At 42.0% G+C, this 11,960-nt stretch overlaps 2 protein-coding genes across 2 annotated transcripts in view; both read right to left on the reverse strand.

Annotated features, from left to right (window-relative positions):
• The window catches only part of map2k6 (mitogen-activated protein kinase kinase 6), a 34,211-nt gene extending 33,155 nt beyond the window's left edge, over positions 1 to 1,056 (reverse strand). The window contains exon 1 of the mRNA XM_018666626.1: positions 100 to 1,056. Within this exon, the coding sequence (XP_018522142.1) occupies positions 100 to 190 (91 nt within the window). The 5' untranslated portion in view covers positions 191 to 1,056. The remainder of the gene's footprint in view (positions 1 to 99) is intronic.
• Positions 1,057 to 2,092: 1,036 nt separating this feature from the next.
• btbd17a (BTB (POZ) domain containing 17a) lies at positions 2,093 to 7,295 on the reverse strand. Its single transcript, XM_018666656.2, has 3 exons — positions 7,155 to 7,295; positions 5,244 to 5,526; positions 2,093 to 3,540 (listed from the first exon to the last, which is right to left on the reverse strand). Exons 1-3 carry the CDS (start codon positions 7,246 to 7,248, stop codon positions 2,466 to 2,468), a joined length of 1,452 nt encoding a protein of 483 aa, XP_018522172.1. The 5' UTR covers positions 7,249 to 7,295; the 3' UTR covers positions 2,093 to 2,465.
• Between the last annotated feature and the right edge of the window lie 4,665 nt (positions 7,296 to 11,960).

Genomic DNA, 11,960 nt, shown 5'->3' on the forward strand with positions numbered 1-11,960 from the left:
ATGCACCGGCCGTGCTCGACCTGCAGCGGTGCATGTTGCAAACCGTGCAGCAGTGATTGTATATCGGTAGTTTTGCACAGATCGGTTTCATATTCTTACCTCCCTTTGGCTGAGACATTTCCCCTTTGCTTTGATGAGGGGGAGGGGAAGCACAAAAGACTTTGCCTTCTTTCTCACTCCCTCCCTCCATCGCCCTCGCACTGGAGCTTCAGCGGCTTGCTTTGCAACAAAGATGCAAAATACAAGCCTCGATCTTCATGCACTTGGAGCCTTTTTGCGTCCGATGCGTGCGTGTCCGTGCAAAGAGCGGTGTTACAATTGCACAGCCTCCACGGGCGTCGGGAAAACAGGTAATTTTGCAATTGCACTGCAAAGAATTCTCCGCAGCACTTACATGATGGGCCAAGGCTGGCAGCTGAAAGCTCCTAACTTGGATCAGTGTGAGCCCCTGCGAGAGAACGTTCTTCCTGCTTGGAGCGCAAAGGACAATGGGAAATGTAGTCCCGGAGATGCTACAGCGTTTAGCAGCTGATTTATTTTACATCTCAGTGCCGTCGTCGATATAATCGATGTTGTGTTATTAACGAGATGTGAACGGTTGTGTTTGGGATGTATCCGTTATTCAGATACTATATTTACAGCCTACAGTTTTCACGTAGCTTACCTAGGCTACTTTACTGAAGTATCTCCAGATCATGTTGTGTACTTCTACTGAGCATCAGAGGGAAAACTGGACTCCACTATATGTATTTAACTGCTTTGCTTACTTTGTCATTTTATTTGATATGAGACATATGATCAGCTCATGAAATATTTCTGATTACTGATCAAATGCTTTGTCTGTCAAACATTCATCTATGAAGTAACTTGTAACCATGGCTTTTAAATTAATGTAGTGGAATAAAAAGGAGAATATGTAGTAATTTATAAAGTAGAGAAAAGTAGAAATATTTAGTAGTAAGTGCTTGAATAATGTGTTATTTTACCTTTAACTACACTAAGCTGACAGTAGTTGTGTACTTTATTTGTAAATGTAAATTTAGGCCTGTATAAATAAATAAAATCTATGGGTTCATGTAAAAGACCTGAATGTATAATGTCTGTGAATTATTTTTGCACCTGGCAGTGACATCATGAACTCACATGACAATCAGGACAATTTTCAGTTTAGTAAAAATCTTTATTATTGGATAACATTGATTCATGCAACAGTGAACATAACAACATAATGAACAACTTAATGAACTAATGACAAGGTACTCTGACATCTACTGTGGTGTGAAGGGATTTCTAAATGTGGTTTTATGAATGAATTGTGGCTAAAGTAAAATAAAAATTAAAATGTGCTTGTTGGAAACCTCAAGCGCAACAGGAGAAACATTTGGAGCCCTGTAAGCGGTGATGTGGTGATGTGCACAACAAAAGAAATGTAGATTTTTAGCTGAAGGTTAATACAGTGCTAAATTTGGTTGAAAAGCTTTTTAGACGTCTTAGTTACACAAAACCATAGTTTCAACTTTTTAATGACTATATTTGAGAGTGTAGTAGGTCTGAGCAATATATTGACCTTATAGGCATTAAAAAGCTGTTGAAACAATTGTTATGTATAATCTTCAGATTCACATTTCAACCAAAATTAAACCCAGTTTTGACCCTGACGTCTGGCTGCAGTTTGACCTGCAAATCACCAGATCAATGTTTACCAGGTTCTGATTGACAACTGTGACCCCTTAAGTGTAAATGGGGTATAATAGCACCAATATTTTAAAAAATCCTACAAATACAACTAAATACAAAGAAAATGTGACAGGAACAGAACCTCAAGAATAAAGGATAAGGCTGGTCTTTCCAATGAAGAGACCAAAACAATGCAACACTGTTTCTTATACTTTCTGAGTCTCACTAACATTATTCAAAGAGGAGGAAATAGTGCTTTTGTTGGGGACTATTTTCAGTGGCGGATTAATCCACATTTGGTGCTGTCTTGAGTATTTACAACAGCAAGATGGTTTATGTAGGTTGAGTCAAGATAAACTACTGTGTGTGTGTGTGTGTGTGTGTGTGTGTGTGTGTGTGTGTGTGTGTATGTGTATGTGTGTGTGTGTGGTTAAAGAACATGTTGTCCACTGGCTCACTGATGGTGTTTCTACGAGTTTTTGGAAACAATGGAGCCCCACATTTTTTTGTCTTTTCCCCAGATATCGCCAGCCTTTTCCTTAAGGAGACACATTGTGATTTTATACTCAGCGTGATTTACAAAATACTCTCAGATACTCATGACTCAAGCTCTGGTGCGTTAGTTGCCCAGTGAAAACAGCAGTTGTATGAGACAAATGATCCAAACATCACACATGAGGTGGATTCAGATCCATGTCCCCATAATGTGATATGAACGAGATGTCACTTCAGAGGATTGGACTGTATGCGGTGAGGTAAGGTGGTCACATGGAGAGGAGGGCGGAAGGTTAGTTCTTGGTGGTTATGAGGGTTTGGTACAGCGGCTTCACCACAATGTGGAGGAAGAGGGAGCTGTCAATGAGGTACTCAGACGTCCGGTGGTAGAGGTCGGCCTCAGCCAAGAAATCGCCGTTTTCCTCTGTGCTCTGATGGAAGTTGTAGACGTGTTTCACCACCACCTTGCCTTGCTGCTGAGCCATCACAAGCACCGTCTTTTGGAAGTTCACCCCGGCAAAATCAGCACTGGACGTGGCCGGGGTGATGATGATGCGAGGTCGCCCTCCCTCCACTCGTGTTGGCTGCATGGCGCCTGTCTCCGTGTACATCGGCCTCATGCTGAGGGGTAACCAGCGAGGTGAGAACAAGGCGTTCCATGTCACCCGCTTGCTGGCGTCGTGGCCGCTGGGCCCCAGCTGGGTCTGGAAGCTGGTGCTGCGGTCGTCTCGTGTTGGGTTGCTGATGATCCAGGGCGACCCCCACACTGGAGACAGGTAGTTTCTGGGCATAAAGAGGCTGCAGTTCACATCAAAGTATTTGGCCATATGCATCGGTGAGGATGAATGAAACTGGTAGGACATGTAGAGCAGGTCACGCACTGACTCCTGATAGCGAGCCAGGACTGAGGACTGGGTCTGTAGGCGGAAGAGCTCTCGAGGAGGCATCATGGCGTAGCGCACAGCTCTCAAAGCGTTCTCTGCTGTCAAACCATCTGGTTCATTCTGAATAATCCAGGCCTCCAGTGCTGCGAAGAGCTCCATCTCGCTCTGCAGGACCAGGTCTGAGCGCTGCAGCAGGGACATGAGCAGCTGGCTGCTGATGGTCACCCACTCTCCGCTCTGCAGCACAGATGACAGGTTCCAGGCCAGATACTGAAGGCAGCTATCCCTCAGAGTCACGTCCCCGGCCTGCAGGGCGTACTCATACCAGCTCGCCACGTGACCTGAGGGGGACTCCTGGGCTAGATTCTGGGTCATGTACTGGGTGATGCCTTGCTGGAGACCCAAAACCTGGTACTTAGTGGCCAGCTTGTGTAAAGGTGTGGCCTGGTCCAGACGCACAGAAATCTCTCCACAATACAGATACCTGCACAGAGAGAGGAAGAAGAGGTTGCATGTAGAGGCATTTGAAGTGCATCATGTACCTTTACCATTTAACCTGAAACACTGTCGCCCAATATATTTGACCAACTGTTTTAAATTTCATGTAAAGCAGCTAATACTTACGTTCTAAGTTAGTCACACTACGCAAAAATGTGTTGATGTTGAAACCACGCCCACTCGAATGGTGCAGCACAGAGACAGTTAGCATCCTGTTAGCATCCTGGCATATACACACACACACTAAACCCCATTCAAAAGTGACAGCGAATTATTGATGAATTCCTGTTGTCTCAGCTAAAAGTTTGTGAAACAGTCAGTGCAGAGACGGGTGTTGGTGGTGTTCCTCAGCTCTCCATCAGTGTGGCTCTTTACAAAATGAATCCACCTCCTCTTAATGCCTTTGAAAATTTCAGTAAGGCGATGACTGAGCTGTTCTTCAAACTATTGCATTCAGGGAAGATACATTTTCGGGACAACGCCATAGCTAGCTAGAAAAACCTATGATAACTTGTGTTCGAGCGGGAGAAGCACTGATACTAATGCAGCGCTGCTCTTTATAATGGTTACAGTCTTAGGGTCTTAGTGGTGACTCCTGTGTGTCATCAGCCACCATTTCAAACTGTGAAACAGTCTAACTCCCCTGTGCATACAGAGTTTAGAGTCTTTTCACATGTTTTCAGGAACTATTTTCTAATATAAATAATGTGTTTAGAGACAAATCTCTGAATTTGCCATACACAGACTTTAAAGCTGCAGTCATTGATTTTTTGGCCACCTGGGGGCAGAAGAACTTCACAACAAGCTTAAAAACACAACCCTAATATACATTCACCTTATAAAGTTGGCTAATGTGAGCAAGCAGTTGCATGTTTACACTTCCATCAGACAACATTATGATCCCACTGGAGTAGTGTTTGTGTCAACCTGATGAATGCAAGTCCTGAAAAACAGTTTCTAGCTCTTTAGCTGCTAAATGGTCCACTCTCTGTTGGGTACTGGGCAGGTAGTGGACTGTGGGTTTATTGGAGCTTGTTGCTGCTGGAAAACAGAAATGGGGGAAGTTGCACTGAACCAAACCAGTAACGTTGCGGGCTATAAAACCATAACAACAAGCTAAAAGAGGCTTAAAAAAACTTTGTAAAGCTGCAGAGTTGGGTAATTATTCTCTGTGGGCTTGAACACTGTGAATGAACCCTCAAAGTATACACTGTCATTTGATTCATTGGTAGTACAAAATATTATTTGGTGCAGCTTTAAAGAGGCTGTGTTGTTTCTGTTTGACTAGATTCTGTAAGCTCTTTACAAATAGTTACAGCTGAAAAACGCTTTTATTTAGGTGCTCTGTGAGTTTACATAGACAAGATTTTCTCAGTCTGGCAAAAGGCAGGTCTAGTTCAGGTTTAGATCAACCTCATTAGCATTCTAGATAACAATAGATTTTATTATTGATCGCTGTCAGAGCACAGGCTCCTCGATGTCTTACTGCTACACCATAGGAGCTGCTATTGAGCAACCCAGTAGTTCACTGATTGGCCAGTTTGTTAGTACTCATCATTGATTGTTTGTAGGTCTGCAGTTGTAGAATATATCCCTCCAGAGGGCATGATAACTCAATCAGGCTGACTTCCAAGGACATATGTGATGTCCCTCATATTGAGATGTAAGTGCACCCTCCCCCTCTCTCACCTGATGAACTTGTCAAACACAGCGGCACAGTCAGAGCTCTCTTTGAGGACCAGTGTGCTGCTGTTGCGGCTCAACAGCATCTCCTCAAACACAGGGCTCTGCAGGGAGAGCACCAGAGAGTGAGCCTGGATCATCTTCACTTCGTCCGCGCTGGGCGTCTCCACCCTCAGCGACACGTCACTCCCGTTTCCCTGAAGCAGCAGGGCCTCCAGACGCTGCACCAGGGTCAGGGAGTGGCTGATGGTGTCCCCGCCGCTGCCACCTCCATCCTGGGCACTGTCACCTGTCAGCGATGCCTGGTTGAAGAGAAAAAGGGGATGGAAAGGTGAAGTTAGTGAACTGGAAATGAAGTAGATTTGCTCCTTCCATACCTAAAATGCAGCTCAGATTACTTACAATGCATTACATAGAAAAAAATGTAGAAAAATAAATAAATAAACAAATTAAAAGGTTGCAAAGGACTATTTTAAATCAAAGCAAGTCAAATTTAAACACTACAACTTAGGACAACTTAGAAGCACTATTCAAAAATTGAGTTTCTTGGAGGAATGTATCAGAAGTTGTATGTCAGTTATTTTTTAGGGCAGATAGTGGACCAGTGTCATCCAAATCCATGCTATTGATCAGTCCAGCTGCACTGGTTGTCTGGATAATGAGGGATTGTGGGTCACGTTTAATTAAAGCTTTGTCTCAGCTGAGGCGGTTGTAGCACACCACCACCACCACCACCCCTCCCCCACCGTCTACTCTTACACACTTTTACTGTACACTGCCTGGAAATGAGCCTTGATTCATATTACCAAAGTGTAGTTCCTCTTTCTCACTCTTCCTGCCCCCCCTGATAAAAAACGGAACACAGCGTGAACTCAGGTGAGGGCACCGAGGTTTAAATCACAGTCTGGTCCAGTTTCTAGTCCAGTCTGTTCACATATACTCAGTTAGAGGTTATTATGTTTGGTTTTTGTTGGAATAGTTTTAGAGAGGTGTTGGCTTAACTTTATAGTCAGTTTTATTGAACCTGGCATGAATGTTGTGGATGAAGATAAAGAAACACCTGTCAGTGTAATGCAATGCAAATCAGCAGCAACACAAACTACATCCTCCAGAATGATCAACATTATAACCTCCATGAAGGGAGGATTTATAGCAGGACTACTGTATTAGACAGCATTAGCTTTACTTGTACCTGACAAACTGACTGTATAGTTTGTATGGTCAGTCAGAGATCTCCTCTGTTTGCACAGAAAAAAGATGCTCTCTCTCCAAATGTCATAATAATTAAATAGTTAACAGTAAACTGGTGCAAGTCATTTGGAGCTCTACCCTAATTCAAACTGTAATATTTTAATACAGTAATAATATACAGTAGTCTCTGACTCCGACATTAAAAGTGAATTACAAAAATGTAGTGACTCTGTCTGTTTAAATTGGACAGCTTGATGATATAATAAGTAATGGTATAATAAAAACCAGACATATAAAAGCTGTGAAATCTGTAACTATGTATAACGTTACTAGAGCTATATTGGGGAGGCTGTAATTAAATATAAATCAAGGTAGCCAAAAATTAGAGCATCCCCTGCTGCTCTCGCTTTTTGTCATACAGCCCTCAAAATATGTTCTTTTTGTAATTTAGGCCTTTAAATACAGCTAAAGAAAATAAACTAAGCACTGCTTTTATTTCAATGAGGAGAAATCCATCTGTAATGACTGTTATCAGCTTGAAAGCCACATCAGATGTTCATTCACAATTTAGCCTCTGGTGTAAGCACACAGAACAGACTCATCAAAGCAAAAAAGATGCACAAAATCTCTCTAACAGGTGGTTCAGACTACATATTATCTGACACAGTGCCATCCTGCTCAGAGATGTTTGGTTGATTATGAGCGAGTTTGCAGCTAAAGCGTCACTGAGAGGTAACTTACCTGCAGCAGCTGCTCCCAGCTGAAGACAGAGGGCCAGTAGCAGCATCCATGCGTGGATCAGAGCAACTTGTTTCACCATCTTTTCTCAGTCTTCTTCTGTCTGTGCTTGCTGCATCTGGCTTTCTGTGTCTGTCCGCCCTGCTATGGAGGACGGGGGGTAGGGTGTGTGTGTGTGTGTGTGTGTGTGTGTGTGTGTGTGTATTGGGGGGTGGGTGGGGGGTCTGTGTCTGAATGTGGGACAGACAGGGGTTCTCGTCTTCACATCCGGTCCACCACACACACACACACACACACACACACACACACACACACACAGAACTTCATTGATTGGTGGATGGAAACAGGCCTGGGTTGTTTCCATGACTACCACTTTGATTCTGACTTTCCTGTCCTTGGGTATCAACGCTTGTTGCGTGACATTGATTCGGTGAGGAGGCCACGGGGACCCTCAGACAGCTGTGGACTAGGAGACCGGGGTGGTGGGGGGGTGGTGGGTGCAAAACAGCTGGGATGTTCAGGGTTGGACTGAGTAAAATTGTTATTTGATGTAACTGCAGGTCTGCAGGTGAGGCATTATCTCCTATCTCGTCTTTGTCAGAGGCTGTATTTGGCTCCTCTCAGCTGTTATGATCAGGGATGCCTGCCAGAACTGAAGCTGATTAAGAATTCAGGGCAGCAGTTTAGACTCCACTTGCAGTTATGTGTGCCAGTGTGTTCACCCAATTCAGCACATGTGCGTGACACAGCAACACAAGCAATTTATTCACTGCTTCAGGCTACAGCACGCTTCATTAGGAGGAGAGTAAGTTATATGATCAATATGATTCTGACAAAAACTGATTGTTTGTTTGAAAGAATCAGAAACCAAACTTCACGCTCTGTTCATGAGAAAATATCAGTGTTAAAGCCCCAGAAGTGACATCTGTGCTGTTTATGTTTATGATCTGCTTGCTGGTGTCATGTCAGTGTCGTTGACCCCGGCCTGTGTCTGCTGGATCACGTGTGTCCGAGTCGATGATGATGATCCCACAGGATGAGTTCTTCTGTCCCAGTCTGACTCTAAACACTGTGGCCTGCAATGTGCTCATTCAAAATATTTAGTTCATCTTTGTCTTTGTGTAAAAAATGATCACGATCAAGTTTTGCTTTGAACTTCTGACCTTGGTTTACTTAGATTATCTGTATCTAGACATGCAGATAGTTTTAGTTTTATGACTCTGCCTCCTGCAGTACAATGAGCTGAAGTAAATGGAATCTTATTTTTGGTGCTCACATAAGTGTACAATTACATTTTAGAAATTTCAGATTGTTTCCAGAATAAATATTCCTCTAACTCTGAATGTTTCACTAACCTTGCTTTGATCCAATTTCAGTAGAATTACTTTCCACAGAGGAAAAATGGCCACCTTGACAAATGATATCTGCCTAATTACAAGTAAGTGAGAAAATAAATCCTTTGTAATTTGGGTGAACCAGTGCTGAACTGGACGACAATCATGCCTGTGTGTTCATAAGTCTTTGCAACAACTCCATAGTCTTCAGAGAGAGAGGCTGCAATTTAAACCTAAGTGTCACCAACCATCTGCTGTGCAGGATACAACCAACTGTATTTACAGGTCAGGTCCAGTAGAGGGCAGACTAGCTGCATCTCATCAGTAGCATAATTCACACAATTATGGCGCTCATTACATATACAAACATATGACAGTAAAAATATGTGTGAAGCTCAAAGTAACTACCAGTGAAATTGACTTCACATAAATTGATGATTTCACAAATATTGTTAACACAAAACAATACAAAATGTGAAGCAAATGAAAAAAAAAAAAAGAAAGAAAAGAATAAAATGAAATCAGGAAGAAAACAAAGTAGTATGAGTTCTACTGAGCTTTCATCAGCTAAGTCTGATGATATAATCAGAGTTATTCTCACAGACAGTATCACCAGCTGAGTAATACTCGTAATGATGAGTAAACTGAAAGTCACATATGAAATCGTGAGTAAGCCTTTAGTCAGGTAGAATGAAGTTCTAATGTACGCAAGTATGACACATGTGCAATATCATTAGAAAGAAAAAATAAAATATGTAAAGCAAGAGATAGAATAGCACAAAAGTCTTACTGATATTCAAATCAACAAACAATGATCAAATAAAAGCTGAGAATAAATGAAAACAAAACAGAATACACATTAAAAAAAAACACAAAAACCAGACAAAGACCTGGGACACATCAAAAAGCAGTCATCCAGTAAATATTTCATCACTGTAAATTTCCTGAAGTTTTGTGAAATAACTTAGAGTCATCTCTTTCAGCGACAGAAATATTTCACAACTTTCACTGCATGATTTCACTTCTAAGTATAGTATAGTATAACTTAAACAAAGAGGTCCAAAGATAGATGATAAAATACCAGGTTTATGGTGAAAATGACTCTTTCTACCATAATGTCCAATAATCCAGCACCTTTTCACTAAAGCTAATTATCCTCCGACATTCCCCTCATCCTTTACAGCTGTGTCCTTTAATTCCTTCCTCTGTGCACTGACCTGTTTCAATGGGTTTGAATTGAACTTATGCTCTGTAATCACATGGACTGATACTCTTTCATAAAGCTGCAGTAAAGCTGATCAATGATGCTTTTTTTACTGCAAAAAGTCTCTCGTCTTAATTCAGTGAACAATGCAGCACCAGATAGAGTCACTGCTTTGGTACGATTTGGACAAATGACCTTGAAATATAACATCAGATAACCTGACATGCTGCAGAATAAAATCCCTGTTGTATTATTAATCAAAAGCATGAATCAAAAAAGAAAGATTTTTCCTGCTGGATTAGCAGAGTCAGAGAGTCATGATGGGTGTGTGCCTGAGCGAGGATAAGATGTCAGTGTTTGTCTGGAGAGCTGCTCATGTTACAGCCGATCAGAGTCTTATTGCTTGAAAGCTGCACAGAGCGACAGTTTGGAGAGCTGAGGTTATGGCAGGCATCCAGGCCGAGGTGACCTGTGCAAAGAGCTCGGTTTATCTCGATGCAGCAGCTCCATTAACTCTTCCTCTCTCCTTTTCTCCCCCTCCTTCAGGCAGTGCTCGAGCCGCAGGAGATTTGTTTTTCAGTGGCAGTTTGTGAGAGATGAGCTGAACGCTGGCAGGTAGAGATTGAAGATAAATCTGAGTTGCCAATAGACTCTACAGGCGTGAAATTGGCTCCTTGAGTTATGCATCCTCTCCAGAGAGAGTCATTATATATTTGAATACAACGTCCTCGTGTAAATCCACAGTCACAGTATGTAGTCAGAGGCAGGAAATACATTTACTCAAGTAAATGAAGGTATAAATGATAGAATTACAAAGCCGACTTTAAAGAAAAGGCTCTGTATTGGTTTCATGCTGCCATAGTGATACGCTCAGGGTTTTCTAAGGTGACTTCATTTGATTTCTGTTGACTGTGGTGATACATACCAATCACTGCATCAAAATCAGCAAGCATTAAACTTAAAGTTTACCCCCTCATATCCAACCTGATTCTTATTTATTCCATCTGCGTCATCACCCTCCAATTTAATAGGTCTGATCAATAATGAGTCATGTCTGTGTATGATCGTTGGCTGCAGAGCTTCATTATTTGCTTGACTGCCTCCCTGCTGCAGCGCAAGTGTCCAAGCTACAACACTGCACGTCGAATAAACTCATAAAATCATATGCAGCTGCAGGGTGGCGGACGCCAAAAGAGGGTCAAAGCGAGCTCACGTAGGCCTCAGGTTTGCAAATGGTTTGTCAACAGACCGAACTGATGGATGAATTAGTTCTTCAGACCTGCTCATTTAATGCAGTGTTTGCTTTGGAGCTTTGCTATCGTCAACAATTTGCAGTCGTGAGACAAGCTTTCTCAAAGGGTTTAGCTAAATTAAGGACACATTTGTCTTGTGCAAAACAACAACTCGGCTCCCAGGTCTACCCGTCTCAGTGATTTCCTCACATGTAATTGTGTTAGTTTCAAATGCTGTTATGAATACATACATAAAATTAAGTAGCTGCGGCCACTGGGTGCTGTTATTCTTTGATCCCTGCCTGCTGTCAGCTTGTGTGTGTGTGGTGTGTGTGTGTGTGTGTGTGTGTGTGTGTGTGCGTGTACTTGGATTAATCAAGTTTTAAGTACACTGATGTGTTTAGACAGTCACATTAAGGAGATGCAACCCCCCAGAGTAAGATTAGTTTTTGATAAAAACAAGTCTAAGGCTTCCTAAGTGTCAATAAAAAGTGTGTGTGTGTGTGTGTGTGTGTGTGTGTATGTGTGTGTGTGTGTATGTGTGTGTGTGTGTGAGTGAGACAGAAGCACATACGCCAACACTGTCCAACTTCCATGCTAAATATGTTATAAATGATAAATATATTCTAGGAATATTGTCACAAAGTATGAGCCTCTAATGTCAATAAACTTTATAAAACTGCTGCAAATCAAACTTAAATGAAAAAGTTTGATTTTTCCCAACAAATTCTTTTATTATTTTTTTAGTGATGCTTGTGTCATACGCACACTGTTTTCAGTTTTGTCTGCATATTGACTATTTGCAGTATACTTACCTTTAGCCGTGCATTTTAACTTTATGGATGGAAATGTCAGTCAGTCAGTCAGGCGGTCCACAACTTCTGACCAGACTGAATTATTGCCATTAGCTTTGGTGCAGATATAGATACTGTAAATAAACAGATGCAGCTGGGACACACACTTTAGTAAAGTCACTGGAAAAACAGTTTGCATCTTCTGGAATTCAAATGGCAGTGACATTTTA

This window comes from Lates calcarifer, linkage group LG23, assembly GCF_001640805.2.
Source record: "Lates calcarifer isolate ASB-BC8 linkage group LG23, TLL_Latcal_v3, whole genome shotgun sequence".
Taxonomy (NCBI): Eukaryota; Metazoa; Chordata; class Actinopteri; family Centropomidae; genus Lates; species Lates calcarifer.

Excerpts from the sequence above, each read along its gene's own strand:
- btbd17a (XM_018666656.2), bottom strand. The coding sequence starts at position 7,248 with ATGGTGAAACAAGTTGCTCTGATCCACGCATGGATGCTGCTACTGGCC. Across the intron at positions 5,527-7,154 it reads TGCAGGTAAGTTACCTCTCA|GTGACAGTGCCCAGGATGGA; the intron begins GTGACGCTTTAG and ends CATCGCTGACAG. Across the intron at positions 3,541-5,243 it reads GTGTTTGACAAGTTCATCAG|GTATCTGTATTGTGGAGAGA; the intron begins GTGAGAGAGGGG and ends CTCTCTGTGCAG.